The sequence below is a fragment of the Falco biarmicus genome, chromosome 1, assembly GCF_023638135.1.
Source record: "Falco biarmicus isolate bFalBia1 chromosome 1, bFalBia1.pri, whole genome shotgun sequence".
NCBI classification, from domain to species: Eukaryota; Metazoa; Chordata; class Aves; order Falconiformes; family Falconidae; genus Falco; species Falco biarmicus.
In genome coordinates this window covers 61,144,478-61,171,385 of record NC_079288.1, presented here as the reverse complement: position 1 = coordinate 61,171,385, position 26,908 = coordinate 61,144,478, and the positions used below count along the sequence as shown (strand labels likewise).

At 41.2% G+C, this 26,908-nt stretch overlaps 3 protein-coding genes across 6 annotated transcripts in view; 1 reads left to right on the top strand and 2 right to left on the bottom strand.

Annotated features, from left to right (window-relative positions):
- The window catches only part of CENPC (centromere protein C), a 33,123-nt gene extending 22,674 nt beyond the window's left edge, over positions 1–10,449 (bottom strand). For both annotated transcript variants that reach the window (XM_056335880.1, XM_056335890.1), the window contains exons 1-10: positions 10,316–10,449; positions 7,945–7,991; positions 6,755–6,816; positions 6,346–6,434; positions 5,206–5,296; positions 4,888–5,104; positions 3,729–3,932; positions 2,745–3,115; positions 1,242–2,076; positions 579–617 (exon numbers count right to left, since the gene is read on the bottom strand). In XM_056335880.1, the coding sequence (XP_056191855.1) occupies positions 579–617; positions 1,242–2,076; positions 2,745–3,115; positions 3,729–3,932; positions 4,888–5,104; positions 5,206–5,296; positions 6,346–6,434; positions 6,755–6,816; positions 7,945–7,991; positions 10,316–10,330 (1,970 nt within the window). In that variant the 5' untranslated portion in view covers positions 10,331–10,449. The remainder of the gene's footprint in view (positions 1–578; positions 618–1,241; positions 2,077–2,744; positions 3,116–3,728; positions 3,933–4,887; positions 5,105–5,205; positions 5,297–6,345; positions 6,435–6,754; positions 6,817–7,944; positions 7,992–10,315) is intronic.
- Positions 10,450–11,787: 1,338 nt separating this feature from the next.
- STAP1 (signal transducing adaptor family member 1) lies at positions 11,788–20,091 on the top strand. Of its 2 annotated transcripts, XM_056326776.1 has the most exons (9): positions 11,788–12,278; positions 14,689–14,760; positions 15,439–15,552; positions 16,267–16,323; positions 17,210–17,370; positions 17,722–17,871; positions 17,994–18,122; positions 18,769–18,838; positions 19,597–20,091. In XM_056326776.1, the coding sequence occupies exons 1-9, from the start codon at positions 12,141–12,143 to the stop codon at positions 19,705–19,707; spliced, it is 1,002 nt and encodes a 333-aa protein (XP_056182751.1). In that variant the 5' UTR covers positions 11,788–12,140; the 3' UTR covers positions 19,708–20,091. The 2 variants fall into 2 exon arrangements, with proteins under 2 accessions (XP_056182751.1, XP_056182752.1); XM_056326777.1 differs by lacking the exon at positions 17,722–17,871 and having other exon boundaries at positions 11,990–12,278.
- Positions 20,092–24,990: 4,899 nt separating this feature from the next.
- Positions 24,991–26,908, bottom strand: part of UBA6 (ubiquitin like modifier activating enzyme 6) — a 32,682-nt gene continuing 30,764 nt past the window's right edge. For both annotated transcript variants that reach the window (XM_056343344.1, XM_056343335.1), the window contains one exon: positions 24,991–25,914. In XM_056343344.1, the coding sequence (XP_056199319.1) occupies positions 25,779–25,914 (136 nt within the window). In that variant the 3' untranslated portion in view covers positions 24,991–25,778. The remainder of the gene's footprint in view (positions 25,915–26,908) is intronic.

The window sequence follows — 26,908 nt, the reverse complement described above, 5'->3', positions numbered from 1 at the left end:
TCAATGCTAGATGAGCAAACCTACACCACAGATTTGTCAATTAAGTCTGCAGTGGTGTCACTTACAATAAAAAAATAAAAAATTTTCAGTAAAATTACAACATAAGAATTTAATAAATACACAGACAGCCATTCCTGTTTGCTTTGTTAATAAGTTCCCATCCCATGAAGAAGAAATGTCCATATCTGCATGTGCAAACAGAAGTTTGGATTGTAGATACAGTTCTACACCCTACTTAACAGGAACTTTATTAGTACGGTTGTTATTAGTTCTAGGAACACTGGTATTTCTGTTCAAAGATCACACACTAACATGGAAGCAAGCCTCAAAGGAAAAAAGCATCCCCAATGGCAAGAAACTTACTAGGACCCCATACTAATGGCAGGAAGAAGGATTTTTTGTTTATTAACTGTATTAGCATGGTATTTAAATACCTCAGGCTTGAATCACAATCCCCTTTCTACTAGGTTCTTCGCTACTAGAACACAGAATGCAGTAGTAGTACCAAACAGCTGGTCTGTCCCAGTGGGGCTGAAGTGGGATTAAATGCAAGTTTCACAGACAACTTGGGAAATTACCTTTCATGACCTATAACCTTCTCATCTGCAAATGAATCTCTAGAAGAGAAAAAATTATCATTATTATTACTACGTTTACTGTTAAGACAATTTCACTTACTGAAAGAAATCTGCAGGTCAATAATTTTACGTACTGCACAGAACTATAAAAAGATTTTTTAAAAAAATTTAAGAAGCCATGCAAACAACAGTGATTAAAAACTCAATTGGAATGAAACTTCCTCTTTTGATTACCAATCATTAGTAAAGTTACTTCCACAAAAATAAATATATATGAACAATTACACACTATATTTTCCTAATTTATACAAAAAGTAACAAACCTGACAGTAAAGTTATTCTATGGGTGGTGGGGTTGTGCACACGTGTGTCTTTTTTTGTCTTTTTTGTTTGTTTGTTTTTAAACTGAATCTGCTACTCAAGTCTCAAAAGAACACTTCAAAAATTCCAGCGCCAGTTTTCTTATGTAGGAGACACTAGATCTGGCACCCACCTTTAAGAATACGATGTTGACTACCCAATTTGATTTCTCTATTAGCTATTCAACCCGTCTGAAACTGTCACACAGCTCAACTGGGCCATTGCTGCTTAAACATTAACAAGATGTGTTTAATTAACTACCAAGTTATACCACACTTGTAAGGAATTAGATTAAAAGCTTACTGTAGTCTACGTTGCATGTTACATTTTCTCACATTCTTTTTTATTTTCACATCTGGTAACTTCCCTTTTTTTCTTGCCAAGTCCTGTATAGAAGAGTCGTCAGAATCTGTTTGAGACTCAGTGTCCTCAGGGTCTGGGCAAACATCTTTACTGGTTCTGCAATGAATCTTTTTGGCCGATACTTGTTTCTTTTTAGATTTCTTCACACTGCCTGTGAGATGCTGTAATGTTTTTACAGGAGTTTTGTTATTTGCACCACTATGTGACTCCAATGCATGCAATACATTTTTAGGCTTTTTAGGCTTTTTAGACTTAGCCAAATTCTGAATCACAGAAGTCCGTAATTTCTGACGCAGGGGTGAGGTAGACACTTCAGTCAAATTTACAGGCTCTCTTTGAAGCTCTTCTTCACCAGGTTTGCTGTCAGAAGTCTCCTCCCTTTGTAACTGTGGCTTTTTTTTACTCCTTTTTTGGCTAGATTTTTTAAGCTTCTTCCTTGGACTTTCTGCCAGTGTCTTAGCTACTCTATCTTTTGGAACTTTTTGCTTAGCAGTTGGTTTCTTGTGAACTAAACGCTGAGAAGCTTTCGAAGCTGACTGCAGATACTCAGAAGACTTGAGATTCTTTTTTGGAGACACAGTCTGCTCTTGCTGATGCCCAGCTAAGGGCATAGGCAAATCCTCACTTGCCATCACCCTTGTTTTACACTGTTCCGCATCAGATGCTTTTGTTTCCAATCCAGACTGTAACATCCGCTCCTTGGCTTCTGGTTTCCAGGACGTGCCCTTTTTCTGCTTTGAAGAGCTTTGCCTATGTGCAGCCTTTTTAGTCTTTCCTATCAATACACAAAACACTTAGACATTAGTATCTTTTCTCATTATATGAAGATACATTTTGACATCTTCATATACAAAAATAAACCAAAGAATCAAAACCGAAAAAAGTATCACAAAACCAGATTTTTTTCCCTGATGGTTAACAGAAAGCTTTATCTAAACATGAAAAATTCAAAACAGAATTTTCGGTGTACTTCCAGTATTTCCTAGCAGAAAAAAAGGTCAGAAATGTTACAGTCAATCTGCTTTCCAGTTTTCAGCGCTTCCTGCTACAAAACCTTTCTTAACTCCTAAAAACCAATCCACTCCAGTTCAAACCACATATTTTAACCTCCTTTCTATGGAAAGAAGCAAAAGCTTGTGGGTACCTACCTTCTTTGTCTTCTGCTCATAAGAAAAAGCAATACTGCTAACATTTTTAATGTCCTAACAAGAAGGGCTGGGGGGGAAGGGGGGAAAAAAAAAAAAAAAGGCGGGGGGGAGGGAGAGTGAAGACGCATCTGTCTCAGTGCCTCACATACACCCAAACCTAACTGTGCAACTGAAACATCAATTAGGTATCCATTAATGTCTCTCATCTACTTTATCTTTAGTTCCCAATAAACCACCACAAAAACATCCAGTAATATGACCTGGAAGAAGTCTGAAAACCTGTCAAATAACTTACCCACAGGAGTACTTATTTGCCTTTGAGATTTAGGCACCTTTCCTTCAGTATCTGACACTGGATCAGATTCTGACATTCCTTCCAAGTCAGGTACTCCAACATCCAAATCATCCATTTTCTGTTTAGTAAGTCCTTCAACCTGTACTCTGTTCTTGCCTTTCTTCCTCTGTGCCTTCTCCTTTTCAGAGGACTGAGATTTAGAAACATAAGTTTCAGAGCCATCTTTTTTTGATTTTTTGTTCTTATGGGGTATTGAAAACCAAGAATCAAAAGATTTATCATCTGACTCATCAATTAAAAATTCACATTCATTTTCTATTACTGTATCTTTCACAGGAGATGATGGTGGTGGTAGTATTGAGGCTGCATACCTAAAGACAGGAAGGATAAAGTGTTCACGTCATTTGGGAGGAAAAAAATTGACTTTCCATCTTGCAAACCTAGTGGTGACTCTAGCCTAAACATGCCACATAACAGTCCTCGAAAGAATTATTATAAAGTTCATCACTCACTGCCCTTTAGCTTCCAAAAAGAGCACAAGGCCTGCTTCTCCTTGCTTTGGCCTCATATTCATACCTCATTACTTCTCAGATGCTGGATAGTCAACTTCCTATCTAACCAGTCAGAACCATAATAACTCTGAAAAAAAGACTGCTTGATCACTGCTGACTTCAGAATCACATAAGCTTTTGCTGAATCCTCCAGCCTACCTATCAAAACATCTCAGGCCTGATCTGAAACACTAGTCAACAGCTACATACTATTTTATTGGCAGACAAAAGCAACAGCGCTGTTAAATCCTAACAGCTGAAAATTTTGAAACAACCCTTCAAACCTTTTCTCAAATGGCATTTTTCAGTAATGTTGGACTATCCCAAAACATTCTCCAGGGCTACGTTTATAGATAGAAGCCCACTGCTGCAGTACTCAGGACTCAGTTATTTTACTTGCAAATTATGTTCCATATTAAGCCTCAAAACAAACCTTTTTCCAAGTGTTCCTGTTCTTACAGATGCTAAGGTGACCAAAGAGAAAGACTTCTTTTCCTGTACAGAAGACACAACAGTACGTTCTGTTCCTTGCTTGTGAACAACCTGCTCATCTCTCCCAGTCTGAGGTTCTTTCAAAGTCTCAGCTTCCCCGTGGCTCTCCACTGCAGCAGAAGCATTTTGGTCATCAAAACATGACCTGTTGTATGAGAAACAAAATTCAGGTACGATCCTATAAACCATCAGTACATATTAAAGTACTGTGTGGATGGACAGGTGCTCTCATTTTTTCCTGCTGACACAGTCTCACTTCTTACGAATGAGCTTCCACTTGGTAAATTGCTGGAACACAAGCCAGCAGTATCGCTTCCCAGCATGGCAGCAAGTGTCCAAAGCCATGAGGAAACATGTGGTCAGCTTGTGACTCTTGATCAAAGTGAGGGCTGCTCAGCAAGACAAACTCCTCATTTTAGGAGAATGTGCTTCAGAAATTGTCAGGTTTCCTAGACTGTAGGTGCACTCTCTTACCAATCTTACTCCATCAATAGGGGTCAATGGGATCAGCCAGTCCCTCTCTATGATCTACCCCAGAGATTCAGTCCTCCAGGAAAGCAGCACTGTGACTGGGACCACTGGCCACTATTGCTGCTGGGCTTCAAATTTTCCAAAAAGCGCATAACGCTCACAAGTGAAGTTGTTCTACTTTGTACAAAACATGTGTATATTCAGAGCAAGAGGAACGATGACTGCTCATCTCTGCTTTAACAATTTTTTTTGTTAAATGTTAAGGACAATACTGTCATCAAGATTCACTGAAAAAGCCTAGACTATCTGAGAAGCTGATAATTTTGGGTACTTCCCTGCAAAAAAAGGAGTTCAGATCTATTCTGACAGGCTCCATGCACTTGGGTACTGCACTTTTGGGAATTAACCCTTATCACCAGAATATTTCATAAAAAACAATTCTGCCCTTTCTAAACCCACATACAGAAATTTTCTAAAAAGCTTGGAATTATTTTTATGAGTTCACAATCCAAATTCATAAATGAGTGAACCTACCATGTTAATCTACACTAAGACGGGGGGAGGCGGGTGGATGGATGGGACAACATGGATGGACACATGACACCACCACCACATTCAGCTTTACTTACACACATATAGGAGAAACTTCCATTTCCTCCGCAAGAGGTGATCCAACAGACTCATGATCATCCTCAGAGTCCAAAAATAAGTAAGGACTTTTGCATGTTGCTTTAACATCTTCTAATATATTATTTGTTTCTCTTTTAGACACAGGAGACTTTGCTTCTTTAGAATCAGCTACATCATGATGTATTGCAGGCTTCAGGGATGCTTCATCTGACCATCCTGCCATATAAAGAATAGCTTTAATTCTTCTACTCAAAATCTTACAAAATCCCAAGAAACAGTTACCCCAAAAAACTTAATTCAATAACCGTGCTACCAACCTCTGCTGCTGACAATTTTTGGTGGCGATGGAGGTAAGGACTCTGTAGAATTACAGGCTCTTTTCACGGAGTTAGTTAATCCTGTCTCTGGCTGTCATAGCCGATAATGAATAATGAGACAAAGTAAAATATTTGATAAAGCAACAGTATTTTGACAGGAATATATCTACAGAACACAATATAATTTCTTTCCTTTAAATCTTACTTATTTGAAGCACAGTTCAATTTTAACTAAACACTTCAATTTTCTATCATCTAAGACTTTTTAAAACTAGCTGTAAAAATTCTGTACAGTGAAAATCAATTTGCAGCTTTGAACAGACATCCTGCTAGACTACAGGCAAACTATTTACCCTTTTCATTAGAGTGAAATAATTTAAACAATTTAGTTCCCCTTTATGAAGTCAGGCTAAGGTTTTGCAAGTATTACTTTGAGATTATATGGTATTCTAACATCAAACTAAAATAAACAAACATCATTGTGAAGGATGACTGTTCTGAGCGCCGCCATTAATAGAATATCCTACTTTTACAAAAAACTACTAGAATCAAAATATTAAAACTAAATACAAAACCAGATTATTGGCATCAGCCTCTCAGACAATACACTCTTAAGCCCTTCAATTTATTGCCACTCTTCAACAAAGTTACAGATATGCAAAGTTATTGTACAGATAAATGTTTATCAGAAGTTGACAAGCTGCTTTTATAAAAGAATCATCTTTCAATGTTACTGTCCATTGAATACCTAAGAACTGTGTCCATATATCTGGCAAAGTGACCGAAACCAACCCAAACAGCCATCCCCACCCACCAGTTATAAGGCAGCATGCTTCAGCCTGAGACCTTGAGAAATTTAACTACCCTCACCAAAAAGCTTTCATTAACAAAAATCCAAAAAATTAAGCTATTAAAGAAATCTAGTTACAGAATATTTACTATTACAGCACAACAAACTGAGAAGAAAACATTATCAACAACTATTGCAGAAGGTTAAATCATGCCTTATATTCTAACACAAGTGACATATTGAACTTATTCAGTCAACATTCATACAGAACTAAACCCTACAGAACCAAACTTGTACCCAAGTGAAACTGTATCCAACGCTACATTGTGACACTGCCGTAACTAACTTACCTTTTCGCTCTGTTTCCTCTTCCTATTTCTGACACCAGGAGTTGAACAACGAGTTGCACTGGGAGAGCTTTTTGCAAGATTGTCACAACCTATACAGAAAAAACAGTTTGTAAGGGATTCTTGGAATTGTCAAGGTTTCAGTTATTTTTGCTAAGGCTCGTTAAGATCACGTAAATCCAAACACGAAAGAAACCAGCTGCTCAGGGAAAAGATTACCTTTGTAAGACAGCTAAGACAGTTTTAAGTGACTGCAAAGGGGATACTTTTAAAAACTGTGAGAAAGACTTTATTTGTATCCATTTTATCTCTATCTTTAATTTCTATTTATTTGCCACTAAATGTAATACTAGGAAGAAATTAATTTTTTCTTTAACCAGCAAATTAAGCAAAACACCAAACAAAAGCTTACTTTCAAAGCAGTCCTTTATGAATTTCAGTATGCTTTGACCTGGCTGTACATCAACCTTATTTCTAGAAAGAAGAGAAAAAAAAAATATTTTCAGTCAAAAATACAAAATGTTCCTATCCCAGCAATACAAAAGTAGTGAAGTTCTTACTACTTAATATTTTAATTATTATTTCCACTAGTCCCAACTTTAATAGATTTTCCCTACCGCTTCCTTGCACAGCTGTCTGCAAAGGAACTTGTCTAAATAAGGATTCCAGGAGAAAAAGTCCTGCTGCCACAGACTATGATGGGAATTAAAAGAAAACTACCGCAACAGCACTCAGGTAAAAGGCCTTTGGGATGATGAGAGATTCTTGTGTGAAATAAATTTTTAAAAAAATCAGTCCTCAAGTAGTGTTGCTGGATCAAGCAGTGATCCAGTCTCAGCAAACCCAGATATGAAATGTGTAGGCTGCACATCTATCCCATCATGCGAGTCACTCTCTGCTTCTCTTTCTACCACTTACCCACAGTTATCCTGTACTTGTACAGAAGTTTCAGCACCAAGAATTGGCTTGAGGTAAGTCATACGCAAGCGAACAGGTCAGCTGCTTGGATTACTATTTCAAACCTCCCCAGCAAAACTGAAAATGGCAGAAGTGATCCACAAGCCAGACCACGCTGAGCAAAACCAAAATGACAAGAAAAAAGCCATGGAGCATTTCTCTCATAATGATTATTACATGCCTTTAAAAACAGGTAATTTGGTAGATTTGGTAAGCTCATGAAAGGCGTATCTAAAAATGGATTCCAGTAACAGAAAGCTCACAGACTTCTGACATGACTTTAAAGAAAGTAAATACTCAAACTCATATCTAACATTTACCAGCGAGAGCCAAATAAGCTAGAACTCTGTGTGGGCTTCATTTCTCTACCTCTTGAAAGGCAAAACGCTTGCACAGACTACTGCTTCCATGCTCAGGCAGCCTAGCCTGCTGCTTCAGCAGAGGAATATAAAGGAAATGCTTGGTGCTTTGTCCCCCAGCATAATTTGCTCCTCCCACCACTAAGAAATACAAGAAATCTGGGAAACATCATAGGATCAGTTTGATAAAATACATCAAATAGTTTTCACATTAAGCTCTCAGACAAAATCAAAATAAGTCTTCCAAACAGTTGTATCTAGGAATAAAAATTTAAATGTAAATTACCCTCCTCCATGGCAGAATCTTGCTCTGTAGTCTTTCTTAAAATTATTCTGTGAAGAAATAAAAATCAATTTTTATTAAGCATGGTGACACTTGACAGAAAAACAAACCAGCGACTGACCTGTTTCCCATGTAAACGAGTCTCAAGGATTCCTGATCCATCTGAAACTAGCAGAATTTACTGCAGCCCTACTTTTCTTAGAATGCCATAGTAGCTACAACCCCTGTAACTACTGCCAGAAATTCAGCTGTCCTCAAGAACCATCAAGCATCTGTTGTGTTTAAGTCAGAGAGACTCACAGGAGACTTACATGACAGAAATCACTGAGAATCTAAGGATTTGGTTAACACTATGACAACTACAGAAATAATCTTGTAAGTGAGGAAAAGGAATGAACTACTAAAAAGCAAGCTAGCACATAGCCTTACAACATATCCACTGCTCTGTGAGAAGTGCTCACATGGAGATTCTTACCCTGTGTTTATCACAGGAAAGACCACGTTGACAGGCAGTGAGAGCACGTCAGCTGTTCCATGGCAGAACTAAAGTTTCTACTAATTCTCAGCACTTCTTCATGTACTTAAACCCCGAGTTTAAAGTTATTTGAGTAGTACACATGACTCCAGTCATCCACTACTGCAACTAAAGTAACCATTCAAATGACAGGTGCTACTTTTTACGCCAACAAATGAAGTAAAGCCTACTGAGCTGGAAACAGGCAGACTGTAGAAGATAAAAACAGGACAGAAGGGTAAGTCAAGAAAAACTGAAGAGCTGGATGCAGGTTTTCACCAGCATGACAACAAAACATCTCAAAAAAATTCTAAACATTTAGCTGAAAAACAACTATGACTGGTTGTTCATTTGTGTAAACTGGAACAGAGCACATATGCCATCTGGAGATTACCTAGTCCTAATACAACAGAATTCAGCACATTTTTCCTAAGTTTGCCACAATGACATTCATAGAATCAGAGAATCGTTTCGGTTGGGAAAGACCTTTGGGATCATCAAGTCCAACCATTAACCCAGAACCACCAAGTCCACCACTAAGCCTTGTCCCTAAGCACCACATCTAGATGTTTTTTAAACACCTCCAGGGACGGTGACCCAACCACCTCCCTGGACAGCCTGGTCCAGTGCTTGACCATCCTTTCTGTGAAGAAGTTTTTCCTAAAATCCAGTCTAAACCTCCACTAGTGCAACCTGAGGCTATTTCCTCTTGTCCTATTGTTTGTTACTTGGGAGAAGAGACTCACCCCCACCTGCCTACAGCCTCTTTTCAAGGTAGTTGCAAAGAATGATAAGATCCTCCCTGAGTCTCTTCCAGACTAAACAGCTCCAGTTCCCTCAGCCACCCTTCGCAGGACTTGCTCTATAGACCCTTCACCAGCTTTTGTCGCCAGTCTCTGGACACACTGCAGCACCTCAGTGTCCGTCCTGCAGCGAGAGGCCCGACATTGAACACAGGATTTGAGGTGCAGCCTCACCGGTGCTGGGTACAGGGGGACAATCACTTCCCTGGTCCTGCTGGCCACACTATACCCAGTACAAGCCAGGATGCTGTTGGCCTTCTTGGCCACCCGGGCACACTGCTGGCTCAGGTTCAGCCGGCTGTCCACCAATAACCCTGAGGCCCTTTTCCACTAGGAAAAGTACTTTGCACTTCTTCGTGATTCCTCTTTGGAAATTACTTCTAGTAACAAAAATAACTAAAATACACATGAAGATCTATTCCACCGCAAATTTTTAAGATCAGATTAAACGACTAACCAGAAGTCATCACTTCATAAACAGTGCAGAACCATATTCCACAGCAAATCGGTCACTTGGGCTTACACTCCTTCCCCCTACGGCAGAGTGCAGTATAACCAACTGGCAAGCAACCTTCCACATAAGAAAATGAAAAATTCCTGTAACGGGTCCAAAAGAGCTTTTAAGAGTTTATTTCTTGTTACGTTCACACCTCACTATACATAAACGGCTTTTAAAACTGGAGCTCCCCGCGCGCCTCTGGCAGAGGGCGGCGGGAGGAGGATGGGTCCGTCCCCAGCCCGCCCGGCCAGTCACCCACCGGTTGCTTCGAGGGTAACGCGCGGGGAGCTCCGGACACCAGCGCCAGGCGCGGCTGCAGGCGGCTCGGACAGACAAGCCCACACAGCGGACGGGTTTCTGCCACCAGCCGGGGCCAGGAGGCAGCACCGAGAACGACAGCGGGCCCGCTTTCCCCGGGGGAAGGCGCGGGACGCCCAGCCCGCACGGAAGGACGGCCTCGCCCGCCCGCCCGCCCGGAACGCGGCCAGGAGAGGTCCCCGCCACGGCTGGTCGGAAGGGAACGGCCGCTGCCGCCAGCCCCCGTCCACGCTCTCTCACCAGGGCGTCCGCCATCCCAGGCCGCCGGGACGAGCACTAAGCCTGCCGAGCCGAGCCGAGCCGGCGCGCCCACGCCCCCGCCACCTTCCGGCGTCGACCGTCTTCCTGCCGCGCGAGGGCCACGCCCCCTCCCGCCCACCCCATTGGTCGGCGGCCGGCGCGCGCGCCCAGATCCTCGCGGGCCGTTGTGGCGCCTGCGCAGTAGCCGGCGCCCCCGCCCCGCCGCCGTGCTCCCGGGCTGAGCGGGCGGGCGGGCGGCGGTGCACAGCCCTACTCCCCGCCCGGGAAACGGCAGTTCGCGTCGTCAGGTTCCTGAACGCTGCAAGGCATCTCCAGCCGCCGCTGGGCGTTGCAATTTTTTCTTTTGAAACATTAGTGAAGAACTCAACAACGAGCAAAAACAACCGCTGGAGAACATAACGCTGCAGCAGCCGCAGTGCCTTACAGTACCTGCAAAAGTCAGACCCGATACAATTTTAATGCTGCTTTTTATCACACACCGGCAAGCGCGGAACAAAGTGCTGGCTCAGCTTCGCCGGCCTTGCCGGGGCGAAGGTGCAGGCACCCACGTTTGTCAGCTCTCCTGCAGCATTCAGCAGCTAAGTCGAATTCTGCCATTTAAATGCAATCAACAGAGAACATGTACAAAAAAATCTGCAAAAATCTGAGGACATGTACCTATTCCCAGCCATGTTTAGCGATGACGTGGAGAACTTTCATATGTTAAGGCTGAACCCCTCTTCTGCTAGCATTGCTAGCAGCTGTCTGATCCACCACAGATCACCTTACCAGCTCCTTGCGTGCTCATTACCCACACAAGCACAGCTGTGGAACAGAAAAAGCCATGAAGACATTCAAGAACAACTTCCCTCCCCCTCCTTTTTTTTTTTTTTTTTTAATAATCTTTGCTTTGCATTTAGTACCAACCAGCATCAAAACACCAAGTTGGGTCATCCCTATTTTTTCTTTGCTTTGCATTTAGTACCAACCAGCATCAAAACACCAAGTTGGGTCATCCCTATTTTTTCTGACCGCTAAGGGGAAGGCCAGAAACTTGAGTTAAACATCGTGGTTCTGTGAAATTGATGGAAATTTCACCCCTTATTTCATTAGGACCAACATTTTGGTTCCTGAACTACCATCTCCCCTCACAATTTCTTTAAAGGCTTTGGTATATTAGTTCTTTCACAATTAAGAGTCTTCTTCCTACATGCTTGTTGCAAAGCTGATTCATCCTTGCCAGTTATAAGCAACGACAGATAGATTGCTTTCCAATGTTACTTTTAATGTCCTGTAATCCCCCTAGCCATTCACTAAAGAAAAGTTCAACTCTGATAGTCTCAAAATTAATCCACATTCCCAAGGAAGAATTTCAGCACTATTTCAGAGGCAGCTGAGAGCAGGCTCCCCGCTGGCAGCAGCCCATGAGAAGCTGGGTGTTGTAAGCCATAAACCCCAGCTTTTCTGCCATGACCTCCAGGTGACACCCATCACAGTAATGATGCACTTTTGCACCAGCATGCTCATCCATTGAATGCCTCCTCTGGAGTAAACCCGAGAAGCACGCTCTAAAGGCAAAGATCCTTGGAATCCCTTTGGTTTTGTTTCCCCCATGATCATACACCAAGCAAAAGGTCAGTGGTGTGCACTGACCTAAAAGCAAGTACAGAGACTTCCTCTTCGAGGTGCTGCTTTTCCCCACCTCTCACCAGGCGAGTTCTCTGGCTGAGGCTGGTACAGAGCAGACCGAGAACAACGGGAGCAGAGGCGAAAAAAGAGCACAGCAACAGAGGATATCCAGAAATCCTGCTGAGATACCCAAAGGATGCTGAGAAGCATTAGGGAACAGCCCAAGGAAACTCCTCAGCCAGCCCCTCGGCAAATCTTCCAGGAGAGGCAGAGGATCACTGGTCTGCCTCTGTACTTCCAAGGCTACCTGTCTGTCAGGCACTCAAGATGCCAGGTAAGTCACGCAGTCTCGGGAAGTGGATGTGTTGAAATATTTCTTCAAAACTGTATTTATTGCTGGGAGCTACAGGTCGGAGGAGGGGGGGAGGTGGTGGTGTGGGAATGTTTCTCCGCACTGGCTGACACAAGTGGTTGCACTGAAATCATGCTATCTAGTTATGTCTGTTCATATTACACGGGGGAAGTAAAATAAATTATGTAAGGTGACCATCCATATTTCCAGGATCCCATTATAATTTACTATTACCTACTGAAACATGGATTGAATTTGACTGATTTCATTGCTACCACATGGTGAAAAGCTAATGCAACATTTTTAATACCCAGAGCAAAGTTTGACATCGTTATATTGCTCTGATGTATCCTTTATTTGCTGCAGAACAGTATCTATCCTGAAGATAGATACTTAGGTACCTGCCACCTGAAGTGTATGTGAGATTCTCTACATTTTTTTGTAGTAAGGGCTGATGATTTAACGTATGTGGATGACCTGGAAAAAATAAGATTTTTTTGATTGAAGATAACTATTTAAGATGCAAATCCGTAACATACACAAGCATGTAGGTGTTTACAACAGCATGTACATTCAGAGCATGTCCCTGATCAAACACTGAAAAAGTGTAATCAACTTGATGACAACGGTCTCTGTACTTAAGAGTTACAAAGTCATTTTTACCCTACCTACACTCACATCTCTGTAGGTGCAGAAGCACGGAGCAGAGAAAATGAGTCACGCAGTTCTAAAGGTACATATAATCAAACGACAAAAATAGCGTGGTGGTTCACAGAGGTGCAACTATGTATCACAGAAAACAGGAAATCCCAAGAAACAAAAACCAGACTAATAATCTTACTATTAATTCTTCTGCAGCACTAGAAATTATTCAACACATGGCTTTTCTGTAACTAGCAGAACACCTGCAAGTTTAATAAAGCTCCCTCTTACATTCCTTTACTAATATCCTTTTATGTAAAACCTTTTTTCCCCCCTGAACAATCCCTCCTTCTGAAATGCAGTAACTACCATACTGGAATAACAAAAACTAACAGGGCTGAGCAGTAATATGCAGCTGATCTGAAGAGACTTACGTGGGACTGATGAGGTGTATTATCACTTTTGACAGACCAGCTGGCCCAAGAGAAAAACCTATTCATGGCTTTGAAAACATAAAAAGTGCTCCTGGGCAGCTACTCTTACTACATTTCCATAGAGCAGAAAGCCCACTTCAAAAGGTGCAGTTAAAAAATTTCCCATGACATCCAAGCCCCATACCACAGCAAGCATTCGCAACCCTCATTAACTTATCGGTGACAGGTGGTTTGATGAGGACATTTACCTCAACACAACGCTGCAGTGCTCAGAGGTTAGGGACAGAGGCTGAACGCTATAGAGGTTTTACACTAGTAATTTGACAGAAACCACCAGAAAGAAGAGTTAGGAGGAGCTAGCAGGGTAAAGAGCAAGGATCACCTGCAGGATACTCTAGGGAATGTTGTTCACCCTAATTTGTATGACTTATCAGACTATACAAGTTCTTTTCTTTTCTCAGTTTTTGTGTCTTTTAAACCCTGCCTCAAAAAAAAAAAAAAAAAAAAAAAAAAGCCACCCCAAAAGCAAACAATGAACATGCTGAAAACTAGATCAGTTGCTGGTTTACAGAAGTTGCCTTCCTGTCACATAACAGCTGTAGTTTTCAGGTTATCAAGGGCACATGACAACAGAAAAACCTTTCCCATCACTCTGGCATGACTGCATTAGGGAACAGTTAGAAGTCTCAAACATATTTACCTTGGCACGCCGTTGGTTTACAAACGCAACTACACATAATTTAAAGAACGCAGAATACCACTTCAAATGCAAGAAGTCCAGTTAATAGGTCAGACTACCGTCAAGTTCCATGATCATCTCCCTATAGCAAGTAAACTGCCAGGATCAAAATTCATTGCCAATAGGCACTTCAAGAGAACGGCATTCAGAAGATCAGTCTTTACACATGTTCATCTCACACTATTTTCCACTAGTATGATTTTCAAGGAGACCAAGATTTCAAAGTGGCATTTAAAATACATTTTCCTTCCATTACGTATCCCCTTTAAATTGTTTGACGAATTGGCAAATGTGTAAAACATTTAAATAAGTAAATTTTTCTAGTTCCATGCCCAATTAGGACACCAGAAAACAAAGTCTAGAGCCTATATATTTTTCTACCTGTAAAGAATTGTTTACTGAACTTTTTTTTTGCATATACTGCCTGCAAAATAAATACTTGCTCTTTAATGATCTTTAAAACACTGAAAACTAACATATGATGATAGTTTTTTTCTTAGCAGTTCTTTCACTTTCAGAATCTTGAGTGAAGCGAAAAGATCATCTTCACAGACTAACACTTCCTCCTTTCCAACAGGAATTTAGAATGTATTGGACAGAACTCAGAGGAACCATGCTCTTCTTTTATGATGATAAGAAAGCCCCAACAGTGAGTAATGTGCTATCTTTATAACTACACATCTGATTAACTGCATCAGTTATTTACATCAGGTAATCCTTATGTAGTCTCGACACCTCTCAGCACCCTTTCCTCTCTCATCTGTACAGCCCAAACAAATAGTACTGAACATTGCAACAAAGTCTGAGATTAAAAAAAGACAGAATAAAACAAGCCATAGCATATTAATTTGCCTCATAAAAACAAAAAAGGAGTATTTTTTGGCACCTGAGCTCGAAATGTATCCACATTGCTCCATAATTCAGTGAGTGGTCTTCCCTCAGCTGTGCACAAGGGTAAAATTATTGTGTGTAACACAACTTTCCTTTATGCAGCTGAGGAAAAAGTGCTTCATATTATTATGGTGTACTCTGATTGAGGGTTTAGTCGGAATCACAAAGCAATTACTCAGGGAGGTCTCATGGAATTAATCTATTTGTGATTATGAAGATGAGAAAAATCCAGAAGGTACATTGTTGGTGAGAAGAGTTTCTGTAAGCAGAAGCAAAGGACTGAGCTTTGGCACATTTGTCAGTTAAACTTAACCCAAGTTCTAGCAAAAAAAAAAAGTTTCAATATATTTTCTTCTAAACAAATTCCTTTGGAGAGCTGCTAGATTTTTTGTTGAAAATTACAGCTTGTGCTGTTTCTCTTTTCCCCCCTCCTTAGTACTCACAGAAATTAGATATATCAGCTTTGATCTCGGCAACCAACGTTTCTCCAGATGAAAACGGCTCTGCACAGTTCATCCTGATGCTGTCAAATGGGGAACTAGAACTGAAGGTAAAAAGAGGAAAGCTGTGATTTGTAAGCCACTCAGTACTCTACTCCGTCTCCCACAGCCGTTCAGAGCTCCATTTTGGTGTGACAGTAAGAGCTGCCTTCCTGACCCTAAGCGTGCAGCCTGCAGCCAGGCAGCACCAAAAGGCAGTCATAGAGGGAGGCAGGGCAGAAGAACCCAACACCAGGGAAACCCCTCCTCGAGGCATTAGAACATTTTCTCAGGAGTATCTGAGAATATGAAATTAGGAAAGAACTGAACGAGAAAATATACAAGAGAAACCAGGAAGTATGACACTGACAGGCCCATGTCACCTGTAAAACCAAGGGGATAAAAAACTGACCAGCCCACCATGCAGAAGCCGTACAGGCTGTAGTGCTCAGGGACTGGCTAGGTTTTCTACTCAAGACTCACCTGTCTCCTCAGCATAACCTTCTCCTTTATGATCTAAAACGAAAAGATCCCACAGAGTATATGATCTTTTACCTTCACACCTCCGCCCTCTCCCTCTAATTGGACGTGGAGCACTGGGGAAGTGCAGGGTTTCGGGGTGTGATGTAGCTTGGCAGGGAGCTCATTTCCAGGCATGGTACTTCTAAAAGGGTGAGAGTTATTTGAGGCTTCCACATGACATACCACGCTTTTTCTTTTTCTTTCTTTCTTTTTTTTTTTTTTGATCGTAGTTGTTCTTACAGTGCCATTTTCTGTTTTCTCAGGCTAATGACTGTGAACATGGAAAAGAATGGAAGGGTTTTATTCTCACTGTAACAAGGGTATGGAGGAGTTTTATATCTTACTTCATGGCAGAAGTTTCTATAAGGAGGTTTTGTCCTCGTGCATGCCAGAAGTTGGCTTCCACAGGCACAAAGCCTCACTTTGAGGGTGCTCGCACACACTGAACTGTTGAAGGGGTTTGGGTGTTTTTTTGCCTAGGAGAGAAAAATTCAGGCTGATTTAATCCCAGCTTATCTGCAATACACACTCTGTCATATCATCTAGTCAGACACAGTTCTTAAGGAAGGAAAAGACTTCTAGCACAAGTCCATCCCCTGCAGCTATGAAAAAGGGAGCCTGCTCTGAGAGAGACAACTCTCTAGGTCTTTATCATGGGATAAAGACATAACCGAAGAAGTGGCCAAACTGCACACCTGAGAGATTCTCTCAGATCTTTATTTTATTCTACTACTCTTCTTAGTTAAATGCACTTTGGAAATAGCAAGACCCTCTTTGATAATGACCAGTGGAAAAATAAATGGTTTGTTCAAAAATGACTTTACGTTGGCCTAGCTGAATCACTTAAAAAGCTAAGGATGACTGAAATAAGTTAAATTACATTTACACAGCCTTTGGTAGTAGCAAATGTAAAATAATCATTGTGGATTGTTACATCATTCTCACTTCTGTCAATGCACACTTCTAAATCAGCACCGTGGATATCCTTATTTCACTACTCTAAGAAAAACATGTGCAGCATTTTATTCAAAGCAGAGGCGCATCCAAACCTTCCACATTATCACAGCTGCTTAAACCAAGCAGGAAAGAAACGTTTCTGCACAGCAGCTGCACTCAGAAATCAGCTATGATGTGCACACAGAAACAATTGCTCACAATGTTTGTCCACTCTTTCATTTTCTTTTCAATTGCACTGTTTGTTTTCAGCTGTCAGTTCCACCAGATGAGTCATTACTACCTGGGCAACTTGGAAGAATGCATGAAGTGCTACAGAAGGAAAAGAAAAGAAGGATTATGCTTAACAACTGTCCCAGCACATCCTCGAACAGAAAAAGCCCTCCCAGCTGTTCACTGACCACTATACCAGCGTAAGTTCTCACTGAACTATGCAAATGCCAACCTGACTAAAGAGTCTTCCCTTCCTCTTTCAAAGTATTATTTCCATGCAGATGTTCAAAATTCAGCTGTTGTACAAGGGTTGTATAATATTTAAGGAACAAAAGCTACCTTAAGGCCTTTATAGATATTTCCTAAGAGAAAAATTACTCCTGCAGCTTTCCAACAATGCCTTTTATTTTTAAAAGGCTGAGTGCAGCATATTGCTATGGTTAAAAAAATCTTTTTGGAAAGCCACAAGTTGGGCTGCCCTTCTGAGAAAATACTGACTACCATGATGAAATCCAGGGTAAGTCCAGGTTACTCCTGCATTTTTTTCCAAGGGTGCAGAAAGTGTCACAGCTGTACGAAAGCTTCACTTTCTCTCCAAGAAGGCCAAGGCACTACTATCCTGAATTATGGTCCTATAGAAGCATAAATCTGCAAGTCCTTCAGATGCCACGCCTCTTGGCAGCTATGGCTACTTACCCTGGGTAAGCCTAGGATTGCGAAGAGGTGCTAGCCTGGTAGACTGTGTCTCTTCACACAGCTCGGAATGATATGGCCATGCCAGCAAAATGCACGTTCATGCTATTTCTCTCTCCCTTCTATGCAGGTGCTTCTATGCAGTATCTCGGCAAGAAGCAATAGAGATGTTAGAAAAGAATCCTTCATGTGGGAATTTGATCCTGCGTCCCAGCAGCGACAGCAAGAACTACGCAATCACTATCCGACGTGAGCTGGAGTAGGTTGATTCCACAATACATTATCCCATTCTTGACTAGTATGCACTGTATTAAAAGCTGAATTCTTAATACCCAGAGTTGACATGTGAAACATTTAGCCTGAAGGCAAGGCATTTTGAAAAAGAAAAAAAAAGAGGCATCAGGGGCAGGCCTGAGACTGATTTCTTGGTTCTCTCCTTCAAAGCCAGTTAGATTAAACAAAAAAGCAATAAAGAACAGCCAGCAAAAGCCCATTTCCTTGAGTAAATGGGCTTCCCCTGTTTGCCATAAAACCCTATTCAGTTTAAGAAATCATCACGCAGAATGAAAAGAGAACAATCTGTACCCCTTTGCCAAATGAACAAGGAAAAATGAGACAAGTATTTTCAAACAGTAGCTTAGTCTGAAAACACACTATACTTCAACTGAATTGCCATGATTTAACTTTTGCAGAGCTTCAGAACAAGAGGTGCCTGAGACACCAGGAATGACATTTGCAATTCTTAGTGTTTCTAATCTAAAATAGGAAAAAAGAAACCCTGCCACACACCATCAATAAGCTCTGGGAATATTACAAAGTACACTGATTGCTCCTGCAAAGGAGTTTATAATTACGATACATCAAGAAGTATTTTAAGCAGCATATCAACTTTAATTTTCTTTCAGGGCGCCACACTTAAAGCACTACAAAGTGATTTCCAAAGGAACAAGTTACTTTGTCGAATTGGAAAGACAGGTAAGCGAGCAATTCCCTTGTTGAAGAATCTTAAGCAGATATAAGAAGTACTACTTTGCAGAAAATTAGAAAAGCTTTAGTAAATTCCTAACTATCACTTGTAAGTCAAAGTAAAGCACGCAGCGAGTTCACCTCTCGTTTGTCTAACCTAAATCTCAAAAAGCAAGTTACCTTTTAAGATCTAGAAAAGTAGGGCACCCTACACACACATCAGTATCTTCTCCCTAACAAAATTAAAGTGAAACCACTCACAAACACCCAAGATTGCTTAATTATTTTTTAAAAAAAATTCAAGCTTCAGTACTAAGTCTGAAAACTCTGAGAAATAAAATTAACTGAATTGAAGTGTAATCAAGGCTGTATGGACCCTGTTATTTGGTTTAAAACTGTTCTCTTCCACTTTTCTTGGACATGCTTAACTCGTGGCCCAAGAAACATCCTATTGGTTTGAGAAAGCACCTGCCGAATGAGCACCAGCGGTCATTGAAGAGCGCAGAAAGTAATCTCTCTTTTGGTTTGTTTACTCACTTGATAGAAGGGAAGGAAGGGTCAAAATGTGACCATAGATTGCAGAGGGCTGCCCTAGACCTCACTGCATCCAAATGCTGGATGTAAATACAGTATCAGTTGTTTGGGAAACTTTGCCTAGCTATCCCAGCCTGCCAGCATGGTTTTGAAAATGTATTCTCAACACATGTAGCATATTTTATTTGATGGGGTTTTTCATTTGGTGTTTTTTTGTTTGCCTTGGGGAACAGGTGACACTGCCAAGCCTTCAGGATGTTGTCAATTACTTTGTGACCCAAACCCAAGGGAACCTGAAGCCATTTGTCATACAGATGCACACTGCAGAGGACCCAGTGTTATGAAAGCAAGCTGGTTGCTGAAGGTGCACACAGGAACGGCCCTGCTAAAAAAAAAAGAAATATAAGGGGCACAAGAAGCAGCACAGGAATTCCACACCATTGGAGATAAACAGAAGGCATTCCCCAAGCTACTCTTTCTGAATTTCTAGAACAGCTCTGTTGGCACTAAACCAAGAATGTGATACAGCTTCTCCCAGGGAAACTTCTGAGATTTGGGGAGGGCAAATAACCCCAATTCCTCTAGATTAAACGTGGAAAAAGAAAAAAAAAAAAAGAGGATACATTGCCCCTGCAAAATGCAATGGGGAAATATTATATTGAATATAGCCAGACAGTGTTTGTGCGCTCAATTCTGTCATTGGCTCGCAGTGCAATAAATTCTTTGCATTAAAAACCCCATTTCTTGTCTATTCACTTGTAACAGTATCTGTGCCCTTTGTGACATCCCACAGAGACAGCAGGGATGCCTCACCTCTGCTGGGGCTTTGAGCACTGCCAGAGAGTTGCAATACAGACCAAAAAGCTGAAAATACAAGTCTGGGTAGCTTAAACCAGAGGTTCCTGGTTCTCTGCAAGGTCATGCAACACTTACAGGACCTGGAACTTCCCAAGTAAGGCAGCTGGGGCATTCCCCATGTTATGCAACTGACAAAGGGCATAAATTCAAGCAAATTGAGGTATCTCCTCCCCAGCTGAACATTCCCACCCCTTCTACACACCAGCAGGGATGTTCATCAAACCCTGCCATGAACTACTTCAGGAAACTAACAAAAATAAGTTAGTGCCCCTGTTGGTCAAGCTATCTGAACTACCTTCTCCATGGGCTGGGACAAGCCCCAGTGAGTGCAAAAGGAGGACAAAACTGCACAGCTAGTAAGGAGGGAAGACAGCAGGGCACCAAGAGCCCCGCTGATCATACCAAACAGCTGGGGAACCCCACCAAACCTTAGGCACAGCATCCATTTTCTTGGAAACCGGGGATCTGGCCTTCAAAACAAGCCAGCTAAGTCATCAGCAGTAGGATCCAAATTTAATATTTTTAGCCTCTAAGTTCAGCCAGGCAGCTGGATTGAATTAAGAGTTTATAGGATGGGTACCCACTGCCGAGCTATGCTCCTTCATAGTTAGCGCAGATGACTGTGGCGATGAGAGACTGGACGCTGTTTGATGCAAACAAATGTCAATTTATTGTACAGAAGCACGAGTTTATATATACTTTCAGAAGCTGCGCATTTTAAACAGACTGGTTCTTGAAGCTAAGCATTGCATACTAGGCAATCCCTGATTGGTGGTTAACTACCAGCAATTAACAGCAAGGTGTTACCTCGCCACCCTTGCCGCCATCCATCCCCCACTCCCCTATCCTCTCTCAGCATGACTCATCATGTTAATTGCTGTGTCTATTCACACTCCTTGTCCTCCCAGCGTTCGTGACCTACAAGCTCGAGCACATTCCCCTCAGCTAACCGATTGCCACGCATGGTCCTAATTTCCAGCCCGCTCCTGTAGGTGACTAGCTCCAGAGCCTGACTTATTTCTTTAAAAAAATCCCAACCAATTAAACCACACCTCTTCTCTGACAGTGGTGGAGAAGCATGCACAAAATTCAGCTGGAGACAGCTATGATCTAGGTACTGAAGCAGCTAGCGCCTTCTCTACACAAACAGAAAGCGCTCTATGTAGAGTTGCTCTTATTTCCGCACCAAGATTGATCGTCATATTCCTTTGGTACCAGCTGGGAATCACAAATTAATTACTACTTGTTTCAAGTATTATGGAAGTCAGTCAAGGCTTGGGAAGGTTATTTTTAAAAGAATGCCCATGTGTTTCCAAATAATAGATTATGTGTGACCATATGAAGGCACACGCACTGTATTTATGAAAGTACAACATAACAGGAGATACTAGCATATCTTTCCATGAAAATACTTAAGATCACTCTGTGAAGATGGTGCTGCTTCACTTTGTGATGATGCATCAGGTTAGAGCTACAGCTTTTCCTCGGTCTGAAATTGAAACTTGTGTGTTGCTTTGAGAAGTGGGTACTTAATAGTTCTTCACTGTATCTCACTTTGCCATGCAAAGATGAAGCAAAACAGTTCTGCTGGTGTTATCAGTGCTGTAACTCATGACACCTTTAAGCATGAGCCTCAATAAGCTTTCTGCAGCACAGATAAACACCCATGCTAGCTACTTCATCAATCCCACAAAGGATACCAAAAGACACATTTACTAAACTAAAAGCTATCTATCTGGTCAAAACTTACCAACCTTTGGCCAAAGGTTTAGAGTGCTGCACTGCACTGCAGCAGAGTATGCTTTCTGTAACTGCCAAACAGGAGATAATTAACAGGGATTGATAAACCTTTCACGCTAATAAGCCAGTTGCATTTGACTGAAATTCAATTCTTTTCTTCATGCAACTGGTCTATAGCCACACTGTTTCAAAGACACAAGGAAACATTAAGAACATCAACATCAGAAGTCTTCACTTATGTCTGATGCAAGACAGACAGACAGACAAACTCTCTGCCTAGTTCAAAACCATGATATTTCAGGACATGAGATGATGTGATGTGACAGGATTTCTGCATTCACAAAGGCCTAGATGGTGCCCAAGTTGTTCTTTCTATGTAGTCATTCTTCTTGAATAGCACTTTTTTTTTTTTAAAATAAACATTCACATATTCACCATACATAGGAAAAGGGTGGGGAAAGAGCTGGAAATGTGTACTTTCTACTCCTTGTATAGGTAAAGCCCTAAATACATCAGATCTGCCAAAACAGTCTTGTTAACAGTAGCATGATCTTCACACAGAATCCTCACCACTCCTAGCATTAAAGCAGGGGTCCTCAAACTTTTTAACCAGGGGCCCAGCGTGCGGGTGAAGTGGCAGGAAGCCATCTGCGGCTGCTTGGTTTCCCCCCAACCCCCGGCAGGGCAGGGGGGTCTGTAAATACCGGGGGCCGGATTGAGGACCCTGGGGGGCTGTATCCAGCCCGCGGGCCGTAGTTCGAGGACCCCTGCATTACAGGAACAAGGAAATTAACCACAGAGAACTGCTGAGCTGCTAAATGCCTTGTTTTGCACGCAACTATCAAGAATGCGAGAAATTAAGGGAATGGTAGGTAAATACGAGCAAACTGTGAGAAAGCAGTTGAGTGAGAAAAGGTCTTTAATACTGATGTAAAACTTCATCTCTGCAAGTCAGCTGCTCTTTGGAAGAATACATTTTGAACGAAAGCTATTCAAAGTGTTCTAGTGGGAAGATAATTCTTCACTGCTGCAGAGAGATAGCTAGCTTTAGCTGCTCCACAGGAATAGAGTATCCAACAGTCCTAGACACACAGGCTTTCATTGCAATAATTTAAAAAAGCAGTTCTCAGATTCCAGGTAGTGTTACAAGCCTCTGCACTGCTAGCACTGGAAGTGACAACGCTGGAGATCTGGAAGACCAGCATCCTGAAATTCACTTGCATGGTTAGACTGAGCCCTTTTAGTGTGATCATGCTAAGCACTTCCTGAGACTTTAAATAAAAAAGCAGCAACAGATTGAGAAATGGGCTGTATCAAACACAAATTCACACTGAATCAGCTCTCCACTCTGCACAACTATCAATATAAATACATTAATTCTCCATATTGGCAATTCAGAAAGTTTTAAAACACGAAAAACAATTTTAATGAGCCTCTTGACATGCACAGTTCTTCCATATAAAGTCCTCCTTTAGGTTAGTACTTGGAAGATTTTACCTAGGTTAACTTTTATCCAGAAAATGTTAAAGGTTTGTTACTATCTAGGAGCCACTGTACATTTTCCATTTTTCTATCAGCAACTATTTAACTGAGCAGAACCTAGCCATAGAACAGACATCCATCCAACAGGCACACACAATAACAGCAGTATGGGAATTCAGCCATGTCTGTAAATTCTGGCTGCAATCCCCGACAACCTCAACCTGGACTTTTCTGACAAGGTCTCACAAAGCTGTATGCATTGTCATTAATAAAAGCCATTCCATTAATTATATCTAAAAATTTACTTTAAACCCTGAGGACTGTCAGATGGCATTCTAGCAAAATACTGAGACTTTACTATTTTTATATGCTACTTACTTTGAAAGCATAAGCATCATGTTAACACCACGCCAACGTGCCAGAGTGTACTTACTGAAAGTTTCATTTGTTTCCCAGCCTCCAGCTGTGAGAGGTGACGGTGCTTTTGATTTGACCTAAACCTCTAAGTGATCCTTAGCACTAATTCATGATTTCAGTTGAGAGTTCAGATTCTAATATTGCCACAGTGAAATACATTTTAGTTGTTATTTACAAGTGGAAACTTACTGTCTGCTTGTGCCTTACCTGCACTTTAAATGCAGTCAGCTTTTCTCACGTTTCAAAAAGTTTCTCTAAAAGTTCTTAAAAAAATGAAATAAGTTAGATAAATAACACTGCTTTTTAAACTATCTCAAAAATTATATCTATAAACTAGACTGTAAAATTATATACACCTTGCAGAAGATATCCCACATGTACAACTAAATCCCAAATATTGGAATAATTGTGTTGATTCCAGCTATCTGTTCCATACATCTTGGTGATCAAGTTCCCAGCCTAACAGCTGTTAGTCCTGACTACAACTAAGAAGGTAAAAAAGGGAGGTGAAATTCCTGACCAATAATATTCATTACATATGAAGATAACCCTAAAGCTTAATAAATTATGATAGAGGATAAACAACTAAGTAGCCAATAGTTTTCACAACAGCTGCAGGAGATAATGTGCAATTTCTAAAGCTTAAACACATTAAAAGTTTTCCAGTTCACAGGTTTTTATTCAAACCTCACTTCACTCTACCATCATCATCGGGAGAAAAAGAACTACCAACTCAACTATCCAGTGCTTAAATGACAGAGAAAATAAGGTGGTGTCATGGCTGTTTCTGTAACATACCTCTGACTCACCACAGCAGCAAAGCTAGTCCCTAATTATTTCTGATCAAGCAAATGCTTTATACTTAGATATCCTAGTGACTGACTGATGATAATAAAAACCTCAGTGTTCAGTGCAACTCCCAACTTGTGCTGTGGAAAGGTGTACACAGCACAACCATCCACTGTAAGGAAATAGCGTTAGGAAGTACCAAAAGGAGCAGCTGAAGAAACAGTGTTTGCTGTGACAAACCTCCAGAGCCATTTGCTTTTTCCTCTTTGAAAGTCATCATTTGCTACAGTGTTTATAATTTGGTGAGGGCAGAAAGGCTCAACCACACCAAACATCATCTCTCTCATGAAGACAAACTTTTATTGTTGAAAGTGTTAACTCAGCTCTCTGATAGGTTTTCCACTTTCTCCATATTGCAGTATTTCCCAAAGAACAGTCTTAGTGCAGATAACCAATTCCAGCTCTCTTGACTTCAAGGGAGCTGTGACAACACACCTAGTCAAGACCTGCCCCCCTATGCTTCCATGTTGAAACCGATGTAAGATAGCTGCTCTGACACATCAGCACCACTGTTTAGAAGACAGCACCAACCCCACGATAAAGCAGCTCGTCTGCTTTTAAGTGGGAGTTTAAACCTTTTAGATGGATTAAATCTCACATGTAGATAGCAAGTATGAAATTCATTTTTGAGAATTAAGTAACATATGAAATGGATCTGAGATGTTCTTAGAACACCAGGAGTACAATAAAATGGCAATTGCCCCATTTTTTGCACTCTTCTATAAGCAGCGCCTAATTTGCACATAGTGACCATTTGTTAGGTCCACCATTCTTCTTGCTTTCTTCAGTTTCCCACAAATCAATACTAATCTAGTCTTTAAGGTAAGGACTGTACTGGACATTCCATCTCATGGAGTGACCACCCTCCTTTGAGCAAACAGCTTTGAAGAAAACAGGAGCAGATGAAACACAAATCCAGTTTGTCTTCAGTGCAAAGCCACTGATTCTCACCATTTGTTTTAATTAAGGCTTCACCAAAAAGAAATATATAGTACCATCTTTAATAGCTGAAAATTAGCACACTCCTTTCAGAACAAATGGTCCGGGAGCGACTTTTGTGTCTCTACCATCAATTGTCTTCCTGAACAAAGTAGTATCTCACTGGCGGCCCTGGCAAATCTTCCTCTCCATCTGTTTCTGGAGCAAACGATACTGTCAAATCCACATACTTCTTATCAGCTGATGGTTTCACAAGCTTTTGCATCCTACAAGAAAATGAAGAACAGTTTGTTAACGTACCAGAAGGAGAGTTGGCAGTGAGAATTCAGGGCCAGAGTAGAATGAGCTTCACTGCCAGCAATGAAGCCCAACATACTAGAAACCAGCATGGAGAATAAGCCACCTTTTAATTTTGACACAAAAGCTGTTCTTCAACCATACAGCAAATGGTATGTCCTTTTCTTGATAGTCTTAGCCCATTAGTGAGGTATTACATTGTTCATTAACAAGTGCTCGGTACAAAAAAGAAGAGAAAATGACCAGTTTTTGATGGGATTCCTCAATGATGTAATTTCTTTTTGGCATCCTACTGAGGTACAAGGCAAAGTTACCTTTCTATGCAGAATTTTGGTCCATGAGGTAGAGTAAGTTCTCAGTCTACCAATAACATCTGGCTTTAATATATTATTAGGGAGAACCACTCCAGTGCAGACACTAGATACACAGTTCTGATGGAAAGTAGTTCTACTGGAGTTAAGACTTGTTGAGATCTTGAATTTCAAAGGCGAATAGCAATAAGGGGGGAAAAACAGCCAGGGTCCGGGACTTCTTCCTTCATGACCACAAAGTAAATTTAAACTAGGTAAGCATGTCATGCCTTAGTGCAACTTCCTCACCTTTGCTCTCCATAGCCTCAAAAGCTACAGCTATTGCTGGAAGTTGCACAATAAATTACTGAAGTAGAAGGTCAAGCAACTTCACTTTAATTACGTATCTTTGGATATCAAAATTATTTTCTTGCCAGCTCTGAGCCCTAGTTCATGAAGCCAGCTCAAAAGCTAGGAGGCTGGGGGACAGTCCCTCATTTCTATTCCTCACAGATCACTCAGCCAGAAGGGAAATTCTCCTCTAAAAGCCGCCTTCCCCAAAGTACTTGTTCCCTTGGAAGAATACAAAGCATAGCCTCTTCTCAGTAGAGATACTGAGGTCATACCCATTTGCATAAGGAAGCCCCAAGGTACAGAGGAAGGCAGATAAATA